Raw genomic sequence first — 26,397 nt, forward strand, 5'->3', positions numbered from 1 at the left:
TGCTACCAAAGCACAATCAAAGTTCACATGACGAAAAAAAAAAAACTCCCAAGCATTTCCCCGAGGGTGAACATGGTTAAGTGCGAATACATGGGGTGATGCTATGAGGGGTACTTATTAATTCGCACTATTATATTTATTATTCACACTATGGTGCCTTTATGGTGTAATGGTTCCTGGGAATCGCAATTTGATCATACGGGAGAGTTTATGTTAACTCACTGGCGAATGCCAACGGATTTTAACTTTACTCTCCCTCACGGCCCACTCTCGACGGGAGACTGAGAGAGAAGGCGAACGCGCGAGAGAGAGGGGTGCGCGCGCAGCTGCAGCGAGCGAGGAGAGCGGAGGAGCGAGCGAAGGGGGAGGGGGTATAAGGCGCGTTATCGACACCGATATCAGCGTCGCGTCCGTGGCTTATTCGGTAGAGCGTCGCGCTGCGGCCCGCCAAGTCCTCTTTCTTTTAAAGATAGAGAGAAGACTGTGGACGCCGCCGACGGCGGTGGATGGTTTGGGGTCGCTTATAGAGTGTATTCACACTTAAAAGAGACGATCACAACTCAGGCACTTTCACTGTGAAAACGTGGGCAGCGATTGTAGGCCGGCTAATCGAAGTCTTCTACAATGTTCCAACAAAACTACTTCTCACGTACCTTACTTCAATGACACGAACAGGACACTGAGTTACTGAGAGCGTAACTGCGCTTTGGTTGACCACCTCATAGGAATCCGTGCGGGATATAACAGTAAAATTTTGAGACAGGATAAGAGAGCAATACGAATCAACTGCGATAATTAGCCCACTTTTCAGTATACAAGTCTCCAGAAAAGAGGAATGCTAAAATGCCTCTATATTTTTCAAATCAAGGTGTTTAACACCAAACCAAACCGGACCGCAAATAAAAAAGACTTTTATTAATAATACTGCTACAGAAAAATTGATAGCTTCTTGGAATACCCTATCAGGAGAATGTCAAGGTTACCCTGCTTTTCTTCCTAAATGGAACCAAAATAAATGCAGTAACAAGAAAATACTTTCCTTCAGTTCAGCAAGAACATTCTGACGGTAATTCTCGCTGGTACGCAAAAAAGAAAAAAAAAAATGTCGCACGCTGCAACCTCACGAGGTTTGCTGTCTGCCGTGGTGTCCCCTGAAAAATGCTTTCCTTCAGTTCAGACAGAAGATTCTGCCATTGATTCTTGCTCGTATGCGAAAAAAAAAAGAGAAAACGAGCAACGCTGGAATCGAATGCAGTAACACTACAGTGTCTAGACACTGTAGTAACACACCACGGCTGTCTGCCGTGGTGTTCACCGCTGACAAAATCCGCGCCCTCTCACGGTAGCCTGGCACGCGAGGCTTTACTCGTTTGTATGCTGGGGTGCGCGGTGATTGGAATGGCCGAAGAGGAACACGCTGCGCGCCCTCCATCTCGGAGGCCATGGGCCGTCGGGGCTAGTGCGGCGTTTTGCCACCAGGCACCGTAACTGGAGTTACATGCCGCCGCGTCGTCTCTCGCGCCAACGAATGCCGAGGCTTCGATCGAAGCTGTCATACGGCTTGGTTTTCGGCTGTATTCGCATTGCTTAGGGTGTAATGGAAACTTGGAAACGAGAATAGTGAAGCACTTTACCCAGCTGTTTTCGAAGGCATGTGTCGTTCGCGACTACTCGATCGAGGCGCTCGCGCATCATCTGCTGAGCCGATACCGATAGCTCATGCCAGTAATCAGCGGAAGATCGTTTTGTCACCATGGTGTTCCCTTGACTTAGAGTTGCTTTTTTTACTAATTGAAAGCCGTTTTTTGAGAGATGCCTTTGCCAAGAGATAATAATACAAGCTTGGGGGCCTAATGCGCCCCGATGCTTGCTACTCTTTAGGGGCGTGGTACATTATGTGCAAGCCTGGATTTCATGCACTAAATAGCATAAAATGTCGCTCTACTGCTTCCTGGGATATAGGTCATCATCTGTTTTCTTCGCAAAGCATTACTTGTGTTGCCACCAAGAAAAAGCAAGTGTCAGGAAATGAGGAACTACGGTAGGTTATTTCACCCTTTGAGAGCCTCAACAAAGAAATCATCATGAAATAAACAAGAACAGCTTCATATGCGGCGCGATTTCTGCAATCATGGCCTATGTTTTGAACCGGCGCTGTTAAAGTCTGAAGTCTAATAGGGACTCTTCAACTTGACACAAGGTGACATGCATGAAAAACGCGGCCTGTGGTCAGTTGTTCGAGCTTGTCTGTGTATTCGTGGGCGGATTGTTGTAGCCTTAATACCAGGCTACTATCTCTGTTTCTTTTTTCTTCCCTTTAGCCTCTTAATTCAGCAGCGAACAAAGTAGAGGTCGAATGGCTGTGTGGTGCGCATGGGTTCCCATTCAGCTTCTGGGCGTAATGTTAGCGTTGCACACGGCAGTGACAGCGAGGCAGCTTTGCTACTGATAGACTGATTGGTTGATTGTTCGGATGCAGCGCACTCCCGTTTAGTGATACCAATTGCCATGTTGCCAAACGCGACGGGTAGTCTTCAGCCACCACTGCGTATAATATATAAAATACTCGGGTTGTAAATGACGGCTACGTATTAGGGTGTAGTACGGATACTTATTAGGAGACCGATTGTTCCGCCAGTGATTACTGCAAGCATGCTTCCCCGAACAGCAGCGGAAGCTGTAATTTTACTGAGCTACAGCCGTACAGTGCATTAAGGTGACAGCTTTAAACACCTCATCAAAGGCGAAAACTGATCGCCGGCAGTGTCCCTTGTCTTTTCGCGTCGTTGGTGTGAACAGGAGTGATACAAGAAATCGTCATTACGCGAAAACGTCATCATATGACGTCACATATCATAAATGTTTGTGACGTATCGGAAGGTCACATAACTTGACTGCATCATATACCATTTTCGCTGGGTTGAAATTGGCCGATCATAAGGGTAGTGCATAACCAGCTGAGGGGCAGGAACCTAGCTTTGTCTCCAATTTTCGAGACAGTAACAAGACCAAGTTGGGCGCAGAAATACCGCGGAGGGAAGTAGGAAACATTCATTGCATTGAATAGGAAGAAAAAGAGGATAGCTATCGCCTTTCAGTCGTCTCTCATTAGTTCACGAAGGGAACGGTAAGGTTTTTTTTTTCTTCGTAACTAATGAGAAAAGAAAAAAAAAACCTTCTGATTTCTTTCCGTGAGATATGCAGAGTGGTAAACAGCAGTATTATATACTGAGTCATGCAATATCGTGAAAGAGAAAAATAAAAAATAGCAGCATATCCACGCAGTGAATGATGGAGATTGGGGCGAAGCATCCGTCCGTCCATTCGTTCTTGCATCTGTCTGTTCATGCGTCCGTCTGTGTGACCGTCCGTGCGTCCGCACGTCCATCTGTGTGTCCGTCTCTCTCTCTCTCTCTCTCTCTCTCTCTCTCTCTCTCTCTCTCTCTCTCTCTCTCTCTATATATATATATATATATATATATATATATATATATATATATATATATATATATATATATATATATATATATATATATATAGATAGATAGATAGATAGATAGATAGATAGATAGATAGATAGATAGATAGATATAGATATATATAGAAACACTGGAAAAAAAATCAACCAGCACCGTTCTGTTACCCTAAAAATGAAAATTTTGTTACTTCTGGATATGGGCTGAAAGTCTTGCACTGTTTTTTCTTTCTCTGGAGTCAGGATTTAAACGTTAAACGTTCATTAAGCAATATTTATTACTTTGCTTGGCGAATAAAAAGTATTCTGACACACTATCTACAGCTAAAAACAATACCACGCTATTTGGAGACGCATAACGCTTATTTTTTATTGCTTGTTCTTTTTAATTGAAACACCCTTGGACTACTGTCTACAGAGGGAGCATGCGCTAGCAAGTTCCTTGCCCACAGATAGCTTCGATCAAATCCCGGCTGCGGCGGCTGACTTTTCGATGGAGGCGGAAATATTGTAGGCCCGTGTACTCAGATTTGGGTGCACGTTAAAGAACCCCAGGTGGTCGAAATTTCCGGAGCCCTCCACTACGGTGTCTCTCATAATCATACGGTGGTTTTGGGACGTCAACCCCACATATCAATTAATAAATTTGTAGAAGTTCACGCAGCGTCCCAACCAGACCAGCTGGTACCCGAGGATGGCCACTACGGTGCACGTGAATGCACACTACGTATGGAAAAATTTACGGGGCACTTCAGTGAAGAAGACGGCTGAGCTATGGTCGAATGAATATAGAAGTACCAACATTTTGCTTACTCAGGTATGGGTTTTGCATGGGTTTCATTGTAACAACGTGCTACACAATCAAAGCATAGTAAAGTTCATTTTATTGTTCCTCCCGAACCAGCTCCTCCTTTCACAAAGCAAGTGGTTCTCCTGGAGAACTTCACCCTTTTTTACCTTTCACTGCCACCCACGCTCCAGGGCTAATGTGGCTGACGTACAATGGAAGCGTGGATAACCAGACATTTTCAAAAGAAGGGGGCGTTTCTCCACTCACAAAATATTTTGTTCACGGAACGTTCTTATACACACAGCCTTGGAGGCGCTTTGTCAAAAAATGGTAGCTGATAACCTGCAAGGCGCTAACAGGAAACCGGTTCCGTACTCAGGCGTTCGAAGGAATGTCTCTACCAAAGGAAGGTGGCAGATGGGGGTGCATGAAGGGGAAGAATAGCTGCTTCTGCTTGTCCTCATGAGAGGTTAGAATTCGTGCGAAGACATTGTCACGTGCACATACACCGTGACAGTACTGGAATTGGCCAATGGGGAGACGCCTCAGTCGATCAGAGTTTATTTGGACACGGAGAAAGCAGTCGCGACTTGCTTCGATCAGTTGAGTCTGCTAGCACATCAAGTACACAGCAGCAGCTGTCTGTGGTGTCTTGGAAAGAGCATTAGCTCCTGTCATCGCCAGCACTCATTCGCGGCGCGGTTTTTAACGAATTTGCCCAAACCGACGAGCGGCTAGACACGTTCGTCACTGGACTACCGTCGTCACCTCTTTGTCACATCGTACAACATCTTGGAGAGGTAAGTGATATTTTTACGTGGTACCTATTGCAGCGTTCTTCAAATAACAGATAATTAGAGATTTCCACGGGCGCATTTTTTCGACAAAGGTCGTGTATCCAATAAAACCCTTCAGAAGGAATGCTGCATGCACAGATTGCCCCTTTCATGATTGTTATATGTCACAGTTCTTTCAGTTAAAATAGAAACCTTATCTTCACTCGCTTATGAGCTACACATCTAAGATTTGCGGTGTGCAATGTGGCGAGCTGACTGTCCAGTAAACTTTTCGTGTTGCTAAAAATATTCTGTCGCTATTGGCTTGTATCTCACCCGTGTGTACATTTGTGCACTTGCCAAAATGGTAGCTTTCCGGTTTAAAGGTGTACTGACACAAAATTTCGGGGCCGAGATAACTTGCGGGATGAATTCTCATGAAGATTCGTATATCTGCAAGATATCAACAAAGAATATAGCTTGGAAGGTCATGATTTTTAATTAGTTTTAAAGTTTGCGTTAGTGACCACCTCCATAGCGCCATCACGGCCGCTGGATGAAAGAGTGCTCTTTCACCCAGCGGCCGCGATGGCGCTATGGAGTCGGTTGGAGTGCACGAATAAAATGACAAATAGAAAACGACCCACAAAACGATACTTGAAACTATTATTTGCTGTTAATACAGTGTAGGAATAAATGCTGCATGAAAGTATCGCTCTGTGCTTTCAAGATGTCCCTATACCAGCTAAGTGTGTACCCCTCCGTGTACCATCAGGCTCTGCATTGTCCTCGAACATATCTTCAGTTTCTCGGTCATCTCGCAAGTTTCAATCCTGTAGGTAAAGTTCGGACTTTATTCAACAATTGCGAGCTTCTCCTTTTCGGGACAGCATTGTTTCTCAATAATTTCTAATCCCCTCGCCCTACGTTCCATACATGTTCGTTGGTGAAGTAACCGTATATGCCTTGTTTACCCAGCAAGAGCGATGTATTTGTCTAATTCTAGTGCATGGTCATGTCGAGAGGATATTGTCTTGGGTGTGCAAAGCCCTATAGCATCGCAATGGGAAATGGGGGCGGAAGCGCCGAAGGAGTACATTTCGCAGCAAGACTTTTACGCGCTTCTGTTTCCTCACTCACACACGCATCTCCTTGAATCTTAAAGAGGTCGTGCACTGATTTTTCTGTTATTTGTTGAACGTCCTCATTATGTAAGGTATGGCCTCACGAATCAATTACTCGAATCTGCCAAATTTGCCCAATCTGTCAAGAAGTGAAGATACATAGATCTGTTGGGCGCTTTGAGCACTTTCTCTCCTTTTTCTCAACTATGGGTGCACTAAAAACAAAAAAAAAAAAACTAAGGGAGGGATTACACGTGACAACGAAGTTACGTCAGTACCTGTAACTACCTTGATCGCGCTTGTTGAAACTCGTCTTGGCGACTCTTAAGCACGCATATGTGCTGGCGGGCTATAAAGCCCAAAACTCATGCACGCGATTTCCTAGCGACAGAGACAAGCGTCGCGACGGCTGCAACCGCATGTCGGCGACAAAGTGTCATTGTTGCTAGATTGAAAAGTATTGCGCGCTTACTCATGAATGGCGAAAAGAAGTTTTAAAAAGCAGCTCAATGACAATATGGCAAATTGATCGCGGTTTCGTGTGGCATAAGGAAGCCACAAAAGCATTTCACGATTTTCTTTTTCTTTTCTCGCATGATCGGTTTCACCGTGACAAAGTGCCCAGAAGTGTACGCTACGACGGCTATGATGCCCTTCGCATGACAATTTCGCTTTGTAGCAAGTGACCAAACTACCACTTGCTACACTCAACCCACTCATCATCATTCATTCCGTGGTTATGCCGTTATTTTTTTCACCAAGTAGCTTTAGGTACGCTTGATAGCCCATTCAAATACGGTTTACTTTTTCAGCTTTTTGTTTGTTTCCATGACTAGGTAAGTCGTCCTCAATTTATGTTAAGCACTTGTTGCAGGTCCCAAGATTTCTGCCCCATAGCGTATAGTAAAGAAAGGATGAAGCTTTTATACTGCTTTCCGTCTAGGGATAAAGGAAACTACGATTCACGGTTTTAGAGGGCACGCGAAATACGCTGAACTCGATAGTTGCCATTCAGTTTACTTTGAACAAATGACTCGGATCTGCAACTATACTACAATGACAACTATACTACCTTTGTTTATCACTTCCAGTGCGCCGTTACCTATCGCAAAGTGCCACTATCATCCCAGACTGTTGAATATGGACCCATTTTCCGACATACTAAGTACAATGCTTCCCTTCTAGCTTTTCATCGCTGATTCGTGCGCACCTTGTGATAACTCATCTTTGTTACTCATCTAGCAGTGACATTAGTGGATCTCCGCGAATCAAAGTACTATCAGAGTCCTGACTCTGGCACTATTTGTGTTTGCTATTAATGCATGACTATTTTAGGGCTGGAGCTCCTCAAGGCGTAGATCTGTACATAGTCCGATGTACGTATACAAGTAAGCGCTTCGTTTTTTAAAGGGTTATGTAGCACCGGCTCTGCATATATGGCATTTTGAGTTTTTTTTTACATTTCATGAGCACTACGCTCCCGATGCTAAAATTTCTGATGTTGCGATATGTCTCTCTTTATGGCAATGAGCTCCTCTGAAAAGTTATGGAAATACAATTTCAACTAAAGCACATCTCATTGATGGAGCTGTTGAAACCCCAGCACCCGCAAACTTCACCTACAAAAGGGTGGTACAGGAAAAACAAACTGAATTATTCGCAAACTAGGTACAATTAACAGCTGAAAAAGAAAGGTGATACACCTTTGCAGTTACAATGGGGCCTTTTGAAATATTGAGGCTTCTCGGAATTTCGTTGACCAGATAAAGGAGCAGAACATAATATCAGATGAAGGATTTAAGTTTTTCAAGCGAGTGCGCGAGAAGGCGAATACTCCCTCCCCCCTTCCCCCTAATAAAAATGGTGTCCACGCACGCTGCACTGTTCTTCGCCAAGGGCTTATGGCTGTGTGTGAGTGAAACTGGCTCTCCTCACTGATTGCTTCTACTGTGAGGCAACTGAGTAAACACTTATGCGAATTGATTGAGTAACCAGTATCGAACGAAAAAAAAACTCGGAAAATAAAAAAACACCAACGGCACAAAGGGATTCTAACCTGGGTCTGCTGCGTGCCTGGCCAGTATTCTACCACTGAGCTAAGCTAGTGCTGCAAACTCAGTAAATAAAAACAAAACAACAGTGACATAAGAGGATTCGAACCCGGCTCTGCTGCATCCCAGCCCAGTATTCTATTACAGAGCCACGCCAGTGCTTGGAACTCGTTTCTAAGCTGACTTTAAGCAGGTTCTATGTCGGGGATATAATCACGGTAATACAAGTAATAAATTGCTGTAGAACATCAAAGGAACAGCCAGGCGTCACACAATGCAAATCGCATAGCGAGTCGGTCGTCCAATGCTGCAACCCATTAGAAAACATGTTCTTGATCACTTAATAACTGTGGCGGTTACCCGCTTATTTCACGCATATTTCTTCATCGTTATCAGCCACTGCACAAAAAAAAATTGCACAAAACTTCCAAGAAGTGTGTAGCGGATACCACGCTTCTTCGAAGAATGACGAAGGATAGCATAGTGAATGCTGGCCTTCTACACAAAATTTATGATTATTTATGGCGCTGTGGGTACCCACGGTGTGCTTGAAGTATCCCAATGAGTGTTTATAAAGCATTTTTACAGCGAAAGCTGTTATGAGATCACAATTCGGGTCACGCGCAGTTGCCCGCCACTGCCGCCGCCGTGGTCCGTGACCACATGGCGCGAAATTGGGCGCATAAACCTAGCACCAATAACACAGTGAGGCTCGAATCCGTGTGCCAGCCCAGTATTCTACAATTGAGCTACACCGGTGCTTGCGACTAATTGTCAAACTTGCCTTAGGCAGGCTGGATGTCGGAAAAGTAATCGCGTTAATACGACTTATAAAGCGTTTTACAACAGCTAAAGAACAACCAGTCGTCGCACAATGCGAATAGTGTAACGAGTGGGCCGTCCGATGCTCCAAATCATCCCATAAGCTTGCTCTTGTTTCTGTATTAACTGTGCCGCATACCCACTTCAGCCCTAACTCCTCATCGTCGTCAGCCACTGCATGGACAATCGGCACAAAATTACTTGCAGGCGTTTAGCAGATACCACGCTTCTCAGAAGAATGACGAAAAATAGCATAGCGAATGCTGGCCTGCTACCCAAAAAATTATTCATAATGACCTAGTGGGTATCAAGCAAGTGTGCTTGCAGTAGTTACCCAATGAGTGTTTCAAAAAAGGTTCTGAAAGGCTGCTCTTCTAGGTTTCGCTGTGACTGTGATGTGCCTTCCGCGCAAGCCTGGCGTTTTTTTTTTTTTGGAGCATTTTCGGAGCGCGGTATGTTTGAATTAACCGTCGCAAGTGCTTGCACGTTCGTATTACAGGGCGTTTTTACCCATTGGAATATACATAACTACGACGGGACCTCAGTGTGAGTTCGAATTAACCGCAAGTTCAAATTAAGCGTGTTCAAATTGTTGAGATTTGACTGTATGAACACATAAACGAGATAAAAGTTTAAAAGAAAAAGGAGGTTCCCGTTTCACTATATAGTTGTTCGGCCTATTGTGGGCATGGTAGAGGAGCTGAAACGCTATTCTTTTTTTATCTTTTATTTTGTCGATGGACTTCGTTTCTTTCATCATGGATTGAATTTCCTTCTGTTGATGCTGACACGAACTAATTCTAGAATTTTTTTTTAGAACATGCTGCAGTCGCTAAAGACCAGGCAGGTAGAAAACACAACAATAAAATTTATTCAAACATTGAAAAAATCAAGGCAATAATAAAATTTTGCAATAATTCACCATGAATGATGCATAAAAATACAACAAAATGCAACAAAAATACGCAGTGATACAGTGAAGCAATTGAATCTCACATAAAATTATTATACATGTACATGTTCCGGTATTATAAGTGTACAGACTGAAATGCCTCAAGTTATGGGTAAATATTCAGCAATGTCAGTTCGAACAACTCGATATACAAAAATAAAAACAAGAAAAAGCTTCACAAGACTGTAGAAGTATTACGAGACCGGCATAATATTACCTTATTATGACGGCCTGCGGGTAGCCGGTCTCGGCCTGTTGTCTGGTAGCTTCGTGTGCCAGCTGCATTAGCTGTGGGCACTGGGAGGCTGCGTTTGCACTGCGCAGTTTCAGCGGGTCGCCCGTGTCCTGGTAGGCGTTCACCAGGATCGGCCCCACGTTGGTCTGTGAACGAGTGTCAGAATTTTGCGTTATATAGAGAAGCATAAAGAAAACGAAAGAGCTATTTAGACTAGAGCACTTCTGAAGGGACACTAAAAAGAAAAACGATTTTTTTAGCGTATTTGTAGAGTACAGCTTCAGAGTCCAATATACACTACTCTTACCGCGAGACGACGCTGGGACGCTTGGTATGCGAGAAAACGCGTGGCAACAATGCCACCTTGCGATTCCCGCACCAAACTCCGTGAAGTCGTAAATTCTGACGGTGTTAACTGCGTCCTGCGCAGGTTCTGTTTGATAAAAAAAAGTACATTGTCATCTGAGGGTATACATATACCTAACATACGAAGTTTCAGAAAGTTTCACTGAATCCATGTCACGGAAATACACAAAATACATTCGTAAATTTCAGACGTCAGGCGCAGAAATCTAGGTGCGACATTTAAAAATAAAACATCAACCTTTTTATATGTGGGCTTTAACGTCCCAAAACCCCCACAGGATTATGAGAGACACCGTAGCGGAGAGCTCCTATAAAACATCAGCCTTAATTTTCTCTACTAGTAATGAACTCAAGATGGCGAACAAAAAAGTTCTCCTAATTAACAGCAACGTTCTGAACAAAGTTTTTCTTTCACTTTAGTGTCTCACGCGCAAGCACGTACTAGTAGTATGTACCACAGGGGATGGGAGATGGCGGTATGTGGAGTGTTCACTAGATGGACGGACGGACGGATGGACACCCTATTGAAAATCCTGGGTTGGTGGATGCTGGAATCATTGGTGGATATGGTGGAAATAATAGTGGATATGGTGGAAATATTAGTGGATCTGGTGGGAACTGTAGTGGGCATAATGGCTGATGACGGCGAGAGTGGAAAAAATGATGGCAGATGGTGGTGGTGGTGGCGAGCCGATGGTGGTGTCAGTGGAAAATAGACGGATAATTGTGGCGAGGCACAACGTGTTTTGTGGAAGGCTTGGTGAGCAAGGTGGATGACAGTGGCATGATGGAAGCTTGGTGGGTGATGGTGGCATGATGAAAAGCACATGACAGTATGTGAAATCACTCATTTGTAGTGTTTCATTCTTGAATGCGCAGAGACATATTTTTACGGTCAAAAGAAACCAATGCTGCTTATTACGCTTTCTAGTACATTTGTTTTTTTATTCCTGTGGTGTCAACAACGGTTCAATTTTTGTGGAGCATAGAATATGTGGCCGGGAATATGTTTACATTTCGCGAACGTACTTATATCAGTTCAACATCCGCGATGTGTTTTTTTGTTGTTGTGGTGTTTAGCAGACTAGAGTTGTCACTGTGAACATGACACTAAATGTTTTACATTGGCGCCCAGTTGTCGACAAATAAATGGGCTCCAGTTTGCAATTGCCCCTTTCAATGTTAGATCAGAACGCAGCAGTCACTTGATGTCGCCACGCTAGAAACGTAACTCTGGTAATTCTAGCACAATCTATTGTTTGAGCCGTAACTTTAAGTGCGTGCGAATATGCATAATTTTTCACTTTCGACATGCGTCATGATGAGCCCCAGTGAATTTGACTTTCACCCTTCTGTTCTATCACCATGATTTTCACCAAAGGTTAGTCATACCGACCGAGCTCGTACAACTGTCATCGGCGCTTCTGGGTTTTAGAATATATACCTTCGATGAGAAAAAATGACAATACAGCACAGCTGCGGCATCACTTAACCTAAATGAATCTTTTTTTATTGTGAACGGTGTCCGCGCAAGAAGCGACAAACATCGATGCGACGCGCTTGCAGCACTTCCACCAAAGGTACGGCTCCCCTCACCGACAGCCACCGGTCGCTCTCGCCAGCACTTCGCTGGCTGTTATGCGAGAACTTAGAACGTCAATTCGTGTGCTTACTGAAGCATTATGATAGCATAATGTTTCTGGCGCACTGCATTCGCTTTGGCCAAACGGTTATGTAGTTGTTCCTCAGAGCTACAGCGGTGCGCTGGCACGACTGCGGTGTGCGTTGTGTGAAAAAACATCAAAATCAATTGTGTGGGCGTATATATCGAATGAGCATAGAAGTTTCATAAAGCCTGAACTGATATCGCCCTTTGGAAGGAGCGAGAAACGGATAAGAAATTTGCCAGTAACCGCCGATAAACTCTCTCTGCTGCTCAGTCCACTGAGTTGTTGTTTTTTTGCGGTTGTAAATTGTAACAAAAACATAGCGCCGTTGCCATTATCGCAGTGGCAATCGTTACAGGTAGCATTTGTTAGTGTTTATCAAATGTGCAAATCACGGTAGCAGGTGCAGATACCGTCCCTCCCGAGTAAACGACAAACAGAACTGAAATTAAACAGACTTTGTGAGTTGACTTCCTTAACACCCTTTACGCCATCTTGGTCGTGCCGTCAAAGTAAGTGGACTTTTATTTCAGAATAGAATACGCGTGAATGAGATCCACTTATAAACATAAGCGTTTTGTTTTAGAGAAGCTTTATTCAAGCCATCGTATTCGCTTTTGAGCCGAAGCCTTGCTCAACATTGCAGCACACACAAGCCTCGCAGACACATATACCGTCATTCCCAGCGCTCCAACACCATGTCTTAAGAAACTCACATAGACTGTGGCGCCACACTTCCCTCTAGGTACAGTGGCTAGTGTATTCTATAGGTATTTATGAGAAACTCCGTGTTGAAAACTAGAATATCCACGGGGTGAATGATGACGAGTTAGGAAAAACTTCCGAGGGTTTTATCGGTAAACCGCGAATCCTCTGTCCGGTTGTCTGTCAGTCCGTCTGCAAGGGAGTGGCATACCCATAAAGCCAATGGGGACGAAAATTGGATGCGATGATTGCGCCGTCTGGATTCTGGCGACAGTTGTAAAAAAATTGGAAAATTACCATTTTACTTATAACTGAAAAAGTTTTCAATATATGTTACACTCAAATAACATATTTCAGCAATTAGGAACTAAGATTCTTGTTTGTATAATTTATAGCAGCGTATAAAATGAATACGTTTCGAAAGCGCAACGGCGTCTCGATATGGCGGCTAGCCTTCCACATAGCAGACGACACCGTAATCGTCTGCTTCTGCGTCATGCCTGTCCCCCGCTCGTTGCAGAAGCCCCATCTCTCGATTTCTCTCGTTTATATATATATATATAGTACATTGCAGCACACTACTTTCTAGAAGCTCACAAGTATCTCGCCTACTTACTTCAGTAAGTTAGTGATGCCGCAAAAGGTGGAGCGAAAGGACAACGCAATCACAAAAACTTGCAGCAATATAATGTTTTATTGCGAGTCAAGCAATGTTCACGTACAATAGAGGCCACGTACGTAACGTTTAAGCATGTACAGGAGTCAACAACATGCATGAATTAGCGTTCATGTGCAAATAAGGTACATACTACGCATAGCCCTAAAGCAGATGCCCGGAGCACAGAAGCTCTCCAGCGCTGGCTGATATATACATCGCACTCCACGAAAACTTCGCTAAAATAACATAGGTGTACCGCTAACTTTCCTGCACTTCTGTAGCTCAAGATGTCGTAGCACCTCGTTGACAGTGCTCGGCAAAGTTTCTGCAATTAATTGATATCAATTGCAGAAACATATACCCGCGTGCCTTTGACAAGCAGTGCGGCGCGCCTGCAGTGTATGTTTTCGATTTCACGCTTCCACCAAAAGTGGGCTACTTTTCAATCTTCTACGCATTCACACTATTCATGCTTATAAATGCCTAAAATAAATTAAAAACAGTATTTCATTCGTACCATTCTCAAGTCTTACTAATGAAATCATCGAAAAAAGGCTTCGATGGCATTTCGCTTGCCGCCGCCGACGGTGCACTGTTGTCGTTTCGACAGGGCAACACTTGAAGGCCCGAAAAGCAAACTTGCAACATCCCACTGGCTTGTCGTCTGGCTCTCTCCGTCTCATGTTAGCAGCAAAATCAACATTGTACACCAAGCAAAGAGTTTTTTTTTTGTCTGGTTCGACTGGGTGTGGAGTCCACTCCTGCACATCCTGCCCCCTCAAAATTTCACTTGGCTCTACCTTGTTCATTTTTTTATTGGCATTGCCTGTTATATGTTGATGGTGCGGGCCGAAGATTTGTTTTTCTTACCTCACGATAAAGATTGTCTTTCCGTCTGTTCGTCCGTCTGTCTGCCTGTCCGTCTGTTCATCCGTCTGCCCACGCCTGCTGAGTGAGTCATAGAACTAGGCGGTCACGTATCAAAAGAGACATGCATGTATACATGCGTATGGCTCAAGGAGCTTCGCCCATAAAAAGGCTCTGAAAGGTCACTTTTCCAGCTTTCGCTGTGACAGTGCTGTGCATTCCGCGCAGACCTGGTGGTTTTTTATAGTTTTTGCTACATTTCCTACACTTCCATATTTCTCAGTGACACCATTTGCACTAATTAATTTAAAGCTCGCGAATTCGGAAACGTCTGGCATGTTCTTTGGTGCCGGCAAGCAAATATATTGTTCATCGGCATGCATCAAACTCTGGATGATTTGGTCATGTTGCCCCACAACCCGCTAAATTCAGACGATGGTTGAAGGCGCGAAGCGAATTTCGATGAAAAGAAGCGACAACTGCGTCCGCGAACAATCGAAACAGCTACAGCCTTCATAAATGCGTGGTCGCCATGTCTGTGTCTTTAGCTACCATACATTTGTTCACAGCGGATGCACTGAGTTTTTCGATTTTCACTTCGGGCAGTGTGCGCACAGCATCACATAACTGATCCACGTAAACGAGTGGAATATGCGATAGGTTCTGTGCCTGAAACCAGGCACACGCGGGCCTTGCCACATTGTGAACGAAGTCGCGTATGCCAAAACTGGCGGCTGTATGCAAACTGACTAATGGATTTGCTCGTTAATTAGTAAGATGAAGATCAATTGATGTTTCAGATCAGCCTTACCTTTTTTCTCGATACTTTCACTATTTCGGAATTTGGTTATTTCGAACATTTTTTCCCAATGAGGTGAACATCGAACTAACGTGCTTTTACTGCTGTTTAAATATGGTTTATTGTGCAGTAGCCTCCACAAAATCTTGATAGGTTCTTTAGCAGATCAAATAATAAAGAGACCTTAGTTTTCCAATGATTTACTTTCACCTTGTTGGCAACGGACAGATAGCTGATCGCTAGCTGAATATATGCTCGCAGCTAGCTGAATAAATGAATATATTCGCATTATTTTAACATTGTTGAACACTGATGTTCAAGAAGCACTGAAAGTCATATTCTAATAGTTATGCTGTGATAGATGTAATTTCGTACGTGTTAAAATTATGTATGTGCCCAACCGTGCTGTTAGGACAGCCTGTGAAACTACTCGTGGTAATTATGATGATGTTAATTTCTGAAAGTCTTTGTCTCGTTTGTGCCACCATTCTCGTAGAATATTGCAATTCATAAAACCTTCAGCTTAATGCTTATTTTCGTTTAACAAAAGGAAAATATGGCTTCTCTCGTGCTAGTGATCAGTAATGGCTGTTCCTTTTGCTTTATATATGTAGATGCAGCTAAATGGAAATCAAAGTCACAAGCTATCATTCTAGCCAAGCCAACTCTATTATTTTCGGGCATAAACAATTAAGCCAACACAGATTTTGTTGTGCCATGTGGTTCGATGGGATGGGTACGTACCGGGTGGGCAACCGAACATACGAGTATTGTGCAAAATAAATAATAAAAAGAATCTCTAACTAAATGCAGCAAGACTTCTCACAAATGGAGGCACGCACACATCAATAATATTGCTAAGAGCATTCGAAAATCACTTAGATTTAGCCCACTGTGCTATATATTAAGCAGTGGTATGCTTATCTAGGAGTAAAGCTTCTGAAAAGATTGATTCATAAAAAGCGACGTGTTGCTAGAACTATTGAGTCTCCTGGATCCAATTCACTATTTCATCATACTTCAAAGGGTTTTAATGTGGCATTGTAACCTTCTTAATGTCCTATGGTTTAACCTACGTGGTGTTCTTTGCAGTTTATTGAAAACAGGACGATGCAGTGTGAAAAAAAAAGAACTACTTGACAGCGGTAGTTATCAGTAATTTGTGTGTTCGTCTGAAAATGATGTTTGATTGTAGTGAGAGTACTTTTTGCATTGATTAAGATCACCTTTTCTCGCTATTCGAATCACTGTTACACGGTTTTTGATTGCATTAAATCTGATTGACGCTGAAGATGATTAGTAGTTGAGTAGGTAATTTCTTTCCCCTTTTTGATTCCAGTTTGTGGGGTTGATGTTTACAATAAGTATTGGAAAGGAAAAGATGTGATCACACTGGCTGGAATTATTCCAAACTTTTTAAAGAGCTTCAGCATTATAATAATGGGATCGTGAATTATCAACTTCTTGTTGCGCAACATTACCACCCTGCCATATTAAGTGTCAAATAAAGTGGCGAAAAACACAGACTTTTTTTAACCAATTGAACTAAGAAAAAACGAGCTCCTAAATCTTCATTTTTTTCCTTCACAAAAGACGGGAGTGATATCGCAGTAGTGTCGATTAAAACAAGTCTAACATGAGTTCCAACTAACCAAAAGTATTTGTCGTTACGCTGGCATGCTGTTTTTCATGGCTTGCACAACGTTGATGTTATTCAGTATAGGAACCACGAGAACATTGGAAAGCTATATGCAAATAGCTTCCCCTGTGTGTTTTCTAACTTTCTTATCCAAAGGAGTGATAGAAAAACTGTCGCTTACTTGAACTTTCTTTCCCCATCATGCAGATTCCAATGAGGCGACTGAATCCGTATGTTTTCGCATGGTTGCACACTGTGCAAGGGATTGGGACTGTACCTATCACCATATCTGAATATCTTGCTGTTCACGAGGCTCAGGAGTCCGTGCAAGCCGGACCTTGTGTAGTGCTACAGCCCCTGCAAGTCGATGAATTCAGTTCTAGCGAAGAGCCACAACCTCTCGATGCCGCTGGATCTGAGATTCCAGAGCTGCAAGAGGCCCCGGAGGCAACCAAATGCGAGAATCCGGTGGCTACGCGGTTCCGTGGTGCCATCTTTCCCGGGCCTCCTGCTGTGAAACAGCCTCTGAAAATTTCCGTTGAAAAGCCTCGTGCGTCGGAACAGCCCCTGGAAGTCGTCGCACCCGAAGCCTCTTCGATGCAGCATGCTCAGGAAGAAGCGAAATCTGGGCCTTCTGTGCTGCGACCAAAGGTGGAAGTGGCGCCATCCAACTCTCCCGTTCACTCACAGTGCCGGCAATTCTACAGCTTCATGACTACCACGGTGCCCAGACTGAAAGTCTACGCTTTCCCCATGCGTGTGCAAGATTTCAACCCCGATTGGATTCGCCTGGTAACAAGGGGTGGTGACGTCGACACAGTGGTCGCCTTTCTGTTTGGCCTCATCAAGCTATTCTGCAGGGCCGATTATTACAAGGTAAACAAGTTTTTTTTTCTTTTTCGTGGTGGTTTGGGTATGTCGAGCGATATTAGCTGATGTCTACAATCGAATGCGGATTCTAAAACAGATGGGGCTTGTCCAGATTTTAAGAGCGTGAAAAATAGTCCAACTGAACGAGTGGCAAGGCAAGATAAGCGGTCATTTAGATTATAACGACAGTCTCGAAAGCATGCTCACTGGAGCATAAGCGTTTGATTACGAATTGCAACTGCGGTCTTACATTGACTAGACTATAGCTCGTACTAAAGTGTGCTGTAAAAATATTTATTGTTGAAAAGTTTTCATAAATATTCATAATCACAAAATTTTAATTAGAAAAACCTCATAAAAACTTATTTACGGTCATACTGACGCGTGAAACTATGTGTATGTAACTCTGTAATAAAGGGCCTGCAACACTTTTGGAGAATAGTCAGAAAACGCAGCCTAGCGGTGTAGTCGATGCTCCCTAAAACTTGCGAGCCAAAATTATAGCGCAGCACGCAGCCTGGAATTCCCAATAAATTCTCGATGCTAAGATCACCGCAGGAGGCCATGACTTGTCCACGCGTGCACGCGCGATCGCACTAAAAAGGCGCGTATTCAAAGAAAGAAAAAAAAAAGCAAAAACTTCTGAAGGTCACGAGGCAAGCGTGACGCATTTTCTGTCCCCGTGTCATCCCTTCTGCTTAGCTTCCAGCGCTTTTGTCGGGACGAGGGAAGAGAGAATGTATTTGCCATGTGCGACAAACTCCGCTCGCACTGGAAAGATTCCGTAAATTTTCGCGGTGGTGAAATCGAGAGGCAATAAGCCCTCTAGTGAGTCCGTTTCATAGCCTTTTGAGAAAGTGTTACCGGGCCCGTTTATTCGACTCTAAATGTACAAATTGAAATTCAGTTAAACTAACCAAAGTGTCCTACTAAGGGATATTGTACTTCGATGCAATGACCAGGCTGATTTCACTATGTACTGGATAAGAAACTGTAAGAGAGAGCATTCGTTTTATGTAGAAGTGAAATGGCGTGTGTTGTGGATTACCTCTTTATGCGAGACAAGAGGTAGGGAACAAACCGTGGTAGCTAACGTACTGATTATCGCTTAAATCATGATTTTGATAAGGAACTCCAGGTCGTATCATGATTTTGCAGAGTCGCATGGTGGGATTGCAGCAAAAAAGCTTTGCGATGTTAGTTCAACGCGTTGATTTGTTTTGTGATGTATACGTGAGTGGTTTTCGAAAAAAAAAACACTGATATCGCAGGAACCTTGCATTCACATTTGTATTTCCATTTGCACGTCAGATTTCGCAAGGCAGTGAAGATGATTGCCTGTGGCTTGAAGAGGTGAAGATCGACAACCGCCGCATGCAAAAGGTGATGTCCGGCTCGCAGCCCGTGGCCACGATGGACGATGTTTTCGTGCTGTTCGGGGTAATGTTGTGCAACGTGAACTGCGAGGAAGGCACCATCTACGACCACGACTGGTTCCGGGACCGGGTGAATGGCCTCACCCTACTTTTCCCGCTGGTTTCGGAGCCACCACCAGTACCGCTGTACAGTGAGTCGCAGGCAAACGCCCTTTCCACTTTAGGAAAGATGTGGCCCTGCACCGTAGCACAGATCGTCTGCACTATCTCAGCAGGTCGTTTCAAGGTACGTACGATTTTATGGAAGCCAGCTATATATTGAATAATGTGGCTCTATTTGTCCCCTCGAAATGTGGTTCGGAGTGAAGTTTGAGACTGTTACCAATATTGAGGTATATTCGAGATCACAAAGTTCAAAACTTCGATAGAAACGGTTACGAGCATTTTATACTGTGAAGTGTCAAATTCACGTATTGTGAAAGTCTTTCCTCCCTTCATGATAACTCAATTTCTGTAGTTTGAGGGTTACTTCTAAAGACTTATAATGCACTCAATGATTTTTATATTGCAAATGATTGACATATTAGCAGTATACTAAGCTCCTTGTTCTGTGTTTCATATACAAATATTAATGTTAAAAGAATTTCTTTAAATGTTTCCATTCCATACGAAAGCGTTCGTAATTAGTTTTATTCGAGAAGTTCACATGTTCGTAATGCTACTGGTTCAAGTTCCTTTTCCTCATTTTCTAAATATCTACATAAAAGAACCACAATATTAGTTTTTCTTTAATGGTGCTGAGTCGCCCTTTTGCACAAGACCAAGAGCACAATATGTTGTACAAGTCCCAGCCTGCATGCTTTGTTGTTCACTACTCGAAAACTGAAGATATCATTCGAAAGGAAATAGCTAGGAGACTGCCAGGCCACTCGAATCGTCATCTCTTTTGTACTATTGTACCTTCTATCACAAAACAGACTAGGGTCGTAATATTCGTTAGTGCCCTTTAGAAATCGCCTATTTTTTCTCCTTTAACATCACGCAGGGCCCAATGAAGCGAATTCAAGGGTATGTCTGCGCACAGTGGCAAACAGCACAGATGAGGGGAGTGAAACCTCAACCCCTGGAAAGTGTCACGCCCGACCCTTCCACGCTAAAGGAGGCCGAGGAAAACCCGAGACCCCGAAATCATCTCTCGTTAGCGCTCCGGAAATCCGCCATGCCCAACATTCTTCTGACGCAAGCACTGCGACTAGAACCCGGATCCAACCCTGCCAATGTCGTACCACGCGAAGACGTCTTCTGCATAGCTGCGACGCTGAAGACCACGGACGTCGGCAGATCTACGCCTCCCGCAATGACCACTCAAAAGGTTTTCGTGTTCCCGTCGCTAGGGCAGTTTAACGCAACCTGGATCCGTCTCGTGACAAGAAGTATGGACCCGGTCACCGCTGTCCCCTGTTTGCTTGGCTTCATAGATTTGATGTGCGGAGACGACTTCAAGAAAGTGGGTGACCTCTTTTGTCACTTGTGCGATCGCGAAATAAGGTAAACTGGTGATGTGCGGTCATAAATTAAGAGAAGAAGGTCTATTCGTTCCAAATTATGTAGTCCCAATAGTTTTAGCACCTACATGTGGAAGAAGTGTTGACGCAGTCCTGTTTAATGTTCAATCTGGACAAACTGAGATTACCTCATTTTCAATTGCAAACAAAATTCAGTAAGAATTTCGTGAAGCCAGTTAACTGACTTCTTTAAAGGTGCTACGGTGTGACGTAGTAAAAAGGCCGATCTGTTGTATGTGGTCAATTGCAATGAACGAATATACCTAGCTTACAGGCTGGTGATCATATCAGATTGACTTATCGTTATATTGCACAAATGGTACTACATGCTTTTGTTGTTTTTATCTGCGGGATGTCAATGTGCCCAGCAATGCGTGATAGTCACCCGCATTCTGCATTGACCAAACATTATTTTTCAGCGTACGAATCCAATGATACCGAAGTGAATCCAACAAATTTTTATTAGCTTTCAAACAAGGAGCACGCATTTTTTATTTTAAAAGATGCTCGAATAGGTATTTTTGATTAAGGCCCTCAAATAATATTCTACAGTAAGAAAATGTTAGATATGCAGTTACGTCCCACTCTATGCGGCATAATGTTCACAATCTGCTTTTTGTCATTCATCACGTGCGCCACAATATTACGATTGTTGTAACACTTAGGTATAATGAGTTTCATGCCATGCGCAATTCTCCAATCATTACGTCGTGGTTGTGGTGATGATGATGTTGCTATAGGCGGGGTTAGCCTGGCAGACCTGGCCGGCATATGTTCCACCTGAGTGGCTTTTCCATGTAGTTTGGCTCACCAAGCATCGCTTAACCCTGTCTCTCGGAAAAAAAACGTACGACTATGCAAGTCACTTGCTTTCGCATCAACCGCGCAACTGCCGGAATCACAACGGCTTCACAGCATCCGTGGGGGAGCCTTCGATGCTTTCTTCGTACTGTCTAGCTATGTCTATCTTTTACGGCAATAATGCTTGCACGACATGACATAGTGTTGAATATCCCCGAAATCGTTGCACTCGGTGTACAGCGGGGAAGGAGTCCTCTTGACTTTAAATAACCATTCAGGAGTATATGCTGATCCTCTTCTTACTCTGTATAGCAGTGTCGACTCGACTAAGGCCTCTTATGGCACAAGGCTTATAGGACGAATTCCATAGAGAGCGGAAATGACATCGAATGGCTTGTTTTGGTAGTTCTTGGTTCACAGAAGCTCTAATTGTTGGCTGTCTTTAAAGTGCGTATTGTTGATGTTAGTACAGAGATGTGCTTCTGAGGGGAAATATTGCTTGCATGTACCCTTTCACAAAAAGAATTTTGGGGTGGGGGCGTACTGTGTTCTGGTTTCTTTAGGTGGCTAGTTCAGCTTCATTGGTTGTCTAGCTATTGTTACCAGGGGCATGTCCTGGTGTATTTATTTATTATATATACAGTCGTCTTCACTAAGACCAGCTTGAAATCCAGTCTTCTTCGCATACATATATCTATTTATCCCGCATCCCCAGCACGCCGATCACAATGATAACTCTGCCCCAATGTCGTATAGCTTCTTTACGTCATCATTACGATCTCCACCATTACGCACTGAGTGAGATGGTCGAATCCTATTAGTACATGCGGGTACATTTTCGAATACGCATGCCGTCACTCTGGCTAACTGCGAAATAGTTTCGCTTTCTTCTCGGCATTACTGTCCAATCGTGTTTTACATGTAGGCACTGTGGTCCTTCAATAAGGTGCTCTTGATTGTTTTTCGACAGGTACTCTCAATTCACTTCTCGTGTCTAGCAGCGTTGGTTTTATTCCCTGAAGTGCTAAGTACTACTTACTAAGAACGGTCCGAATGCAGTGGGAATCCAACTGGATGATCAAAAATGGCTTTTTTTACCTGTTGTTGGCAGGTTTTGGACAGTGCCGACAAAGAAGGTCTGGTACTGGAACCGTTGAAACTGAGCAAGGGGGAGTTGCGCCAGCGGCTGAGGGACCTGATGACTGACTGGTATCTTCCCGCCACGATGGATGATTTCTACGTGCTGTTGGGCATTTTGCTCTGTAACCTGTCCTGTCGGCGAGGCTCGGACGTGAACCGCGGTTGGTATCAGACCCGCGCCAAGGACCTCGTTGGGCTTTTCCCGAACGTTTCGGGGGAAGTGTCGGTGCGACTGTATGACGAGGCGAAGGCAGACGCCATCTGCGCCTTCGCCGAGCGATGGCCTCATACCCGGGCCGCTATCGGAAGCGTTATACTCAAGGGCAGGTTCGAGGTACGTACACACTTTCGTGGATGTCATCTTTAAAGTGAAGGCAGCTTCCCTGCTGCAACAGTGGTCCTTTTTCGGGCAGGTAGTGTACGCATGCGCGCTGGCATCGACGAGGCACGCACCGTGAGTTTTGAAGGCCGAATAGCAACCACAGGTGCGGACCCAGCAACAGCTGGTGTCACAAACTTGCGAGTGTCTCCCCCTGAAAAAGGCGCGAATGCAGGCCTCCGAGATGGCCTACTGGCACGCTGTGGACAACTTCAGAGGCCAAGGAATCGCCCGTTTATATTTCGACGATCTCCTCTGGAGGTGCTGTTAGGCCCCGGAAAAGGTCGATTGTCGCTAGGATAATGGTGTTCTCAAGAATCCTCAGCTAAAATGTTGTATCATAGGATCGGTTAAGGCTGTTTACCATCGCATATTGTCTATACCGAACCGAAAATCACTATATATTAAAGAATGCCGACGCTTACACAATCGAAATGCTTCACCTAGCCGAGCAAGTTCTCTGCTTTTAACCTAAAATAAAGGAAGAATTTCTGGAAGAAAATTGCATATGTACAAACAACTTTACTCGCTTCAGAGTTCAATATAACCGAGTTTCTGTTCTCTTGTAAGACGAGATTGCTGATCTGAGATACTTTCTGTTTTTGTCTGTCAAGAAATTCGTAGTGTGCATCAGTTAGCTTATTACCCGAGAGATTGTGTCACTTCTTTACCTCTAGTGAAATAGATATGAAGAACCAAATTTAAACAAATTGATGAGGCGCTTGAAATATAAAGGGTAATACGGATGGAATTCTACTGCTGGGTTGATGGCATATTTTATCCGCTATATTTCGCTAATATATAACATTATTAAGGGCGAGAACTTGACGTCTGTATCCTTATTTTTCAATTTCTCAGATGGCAGAACGAATATATTCTGTTTCAATGTCATTATTAAACCAAAAAAAGTACTGCTCACAGCGTTCACCTACGCCTGGTTCTTCCCTACCTGTGACGCAGGGCCCAATGCATCGATTACAGCAGTACGTGTCCAGGTCCTGGAGCTTTGCTGGGATGAAACATGCGGAGTGCGTGCTGGAATCCCTCGTAATTCGCAACCCCTGGGTTCTCAACGTATTTCCCGAGCTTAAATCCAGGGATCTCTTTTTGCAGGTATGTTCTCGAGTGACAAGTATACACAACGAAATGCTGCGTGTGATTTAGCATACTTTAATACTGACGAGAGACGTGGCGCAGCTTCTGGTAAGACGAGCGAGAGCCAGATTCTCTTTTGCTGCACGTTCACAATCGTAATGAAGCAAAATTATCACATTCCAACGAACCATGTGGTCCACACAAATGTTTTTTTTTTCGGTGGACGACGAGCTGGTACGAAGCAAATTTTTTAGGGAAGCGTGTTGTTTGAGGCAATTGATTGACGATGAAGCTCAGTATAAGAACACTCTCCAGTTAAGGTATAGTTAATTTGATTGATTGATATGTGGGGTTTAACGTCCCAAAACCACCATATGAATATGAGAGACGCCGTAGTGGAAGCCTCCGGAAATTCCGACCACCTGGGGTGCTTTAACGTGCACCCAAATCTTAGCACACGGGCCTACAGCTTTTCCGCCTCCATCGGAAATGCAGCAGCCGAAGCCGCGATTCGATCCTGGGACTTGCGGGTCGGTAGCCGAGTAGCCACTGGACCAGCGTGGTTAGGCCAGTTTAGGTCGTCACACTAGAGATGTGCTGACTTGACTACATTGACAGAACTAAAGACCACTGGTATTACGGGGGCAAGAAAGAAAAAAAAAAAACAGGCATGCTACTCTGCATTCCTGCAGAAAATAAATATGCGCACTGAGTACTCAACGGCATTTTTGCTGACGCTTCATCACACTCAATAAGATCATTTAAAATTGTATGCACCTATTTTCATTAGTTGTTGAAACTTTATTGTACTGCCTTAGTTCTTTATAATACCATTGCAGCCTTTAAGGTACCATCGTATTTTATTTTTTTTCCTCTGACGTGCCCCTCCGGTTTGGAGTAAGTAGGCCTGCAGTGTATTGAAATAAAAATAATAAATTTACACTAGACACATTCTGAGGTTCGGGAGGCATTCACTGTAGTGAGATTTCACAGTACCCGGAGACGAAGGTTTCTCAGAGCTATACGGGCACTGTTTGAAACTCGTTGTCCTTGCAGGATGCCGAAAATACTTTCGGTCCTCAGCATCAACAATACCCAATGTCGAATACACGTAATTTCACGCAGATGACATTACCACGGTTGACTAATAGGTATTTTTTTACAAAATCTAGCTTTGTATTGCAGAGCTGCATTTGCTGGCGTTTGCTTTGTAAGGATCACGCTGATTATGATGGTTGCAAGTTCTTGTATCCTAACTTGTGGCGCATTTGGCTCGATGGTGTATGTTTTTCAAAGCACACAGTTTTTTTTTCACCCCGGAATAGCTTTGACTCAGTCGTGTACTACTGCAATCTTCTAATAATAACATTATTAGCCTTGAAATAGGTATTCAAGTTATAGGTTACAATTCACTCCTTTAAATACATCTCATTCATGATCTTCATTCTCGTACGTGCAGGCGACCGCCGCTGCTTCACCTGGACATCAAGACGCCCTCCAGAACCACCGAGGTGAAGAAAGTGCAGCGGCAGATCCCTCTGCCTGCGAAGAAAGTTAAACAACAACGGGATCCATCGAGATTAACCTGTGATTTCACGCGCACCACTACTAAACAATCAGGCGAACAGGATCGTGATAACTAGCCGGTGAACAACTCTCCGGTGTCAGGTGCAACGGTTACGGATATTCCGCATTATAGCCTGTTTACGCATTGAAACTGAATGGCAACGACCTGGACCTTGCTACCCCCAAGGACATTTGTGTCCTGAGCCTGTACAGTGCCCCTTGCTTTTTAGTTGAACGAAAAACGTTTTTACGGTGTTGACGATGGCCCTGCCGGGATCATAAATAATAAATACTTTCTTGTCGTATTGTATGCATTTCAAGGCTCTTTTCTTATAGTTACTGGTGAGGCTGCTGGCACAAACAGTGGAGAGCAGCACAAAGGGCAGACAGCTATCTATCTATCTATCTATCTATCTATCTATCTATCTATCTATCTATCTATCTATCTATCTATCTATCTATCTATCTATCTATCTATCTATCTATCTATCTATCTATCTATCTATCTATCTATCTATCTATCTATCTATCTATCTATCTATCTATCTATCTATCTATCTATCTATCTATCTGCCTGCCTGCCTGCCTTCCTGCCTGCCTCACAGAAGGAAAACCTGATTGTTTCACTCGCGTTTAGAGCAAGCGTGTAGTAATAGTCCGTTCATGCGACTATCGTTAA

At 43.8% G+C, this 26,397-nt stretch overlaps 2 protein-coding genes across 2 annotated transcripts in view; one reads left to right on the forward strand and one right to left on the reverse strand.

Annotated features, from left to right (window-relative positions):
- The window catches only part of LOC119184693 (uncharacterized), a 57,993-nt gene extending 40,867 nt beyond the window's left edge, over positions 1–17,126 (reverse strand). Inside the window, exons 1-2 of the mRNA XM_075887975.1 lie at positions 17,108–17,126; positions 10,208–10,371 (exon numbers count right to left, since the gene is read on the reverse strand). Coding sequence (XP_075744090.1) covers positions 10,208–10,371; positions 17,108–17,126 — 183 coding nt within the window. The remainder of the gene's footprint in view (positions 1–10,207; positions 10,372–17,107) is intronic.
- Positions 17,127–20,037: 2,911 nt separating this feature from the next.
- LOC142802895 (uncharacterized) lies at positions 20,038–26,019 on the forward strand. The gene is made up of 4 exons (XM_075887976.1): positions 20,038–20,679; positions 22,650–23,012; positions 24,018–24,170; positions 25,612–26,019. Exons 1-4 carry the CDS (start codon positions 20,224–20,226, stop codon positions 25,708–25,710), a joined length of 1,071 nt encoding a protein of 356 aa, XP_075744091.1. The 5' UTR covers positions 20,038–20,223; the 3' UTR covers positions 25,711–26,019.
- The last annotated feature ends 378 nt before the right edge of the window (positions 26,020–26,397 follow it).

The sequence above is a fragment of the Rhipicephalus microplus genome, chromosome 3 (assembly GCF_043290135.1).
Source record: "Rhipicephalus microplus isolate Deutch F79 chromosome 3, USDA_Rmic, whole genome shotgun sequence".
Lineage (NCBI taxonomy): Eukaryota > Metazoa > Arthropoda > Arachnida > Ixodida > Ixodidae > Rhipicephalus > Rhipicephalus microplus.

What these genes read in the sequence shown, in the direction of transcription:
- LOC142802895 (XM_075887976.1), top strand. Translation starts at nt 20,224, where the DNA reads ATGAAGCGAATTCAAGGGTATGTCTGCGCACAGTGGCAAACAGCACAG. An exon ending in GCGGAGACGACTTCAAGAAA is followed by an intron (nt 20,680 to 22,649) that starts GTGGGTGACCTC and finishes TGTTGTTGGCAG; the next exon opens with GTTTTGGACAGTGCCGACAA. An exon ending in CCAGGGATCTCTTTTTGCAG is followed by an intron (nt 24,171 to 25,611) that starts GTATGTTCTCGA and finishes TCGTACGTGCAG; the next exon opens with GCGACCGCCGCTGCTTCACC.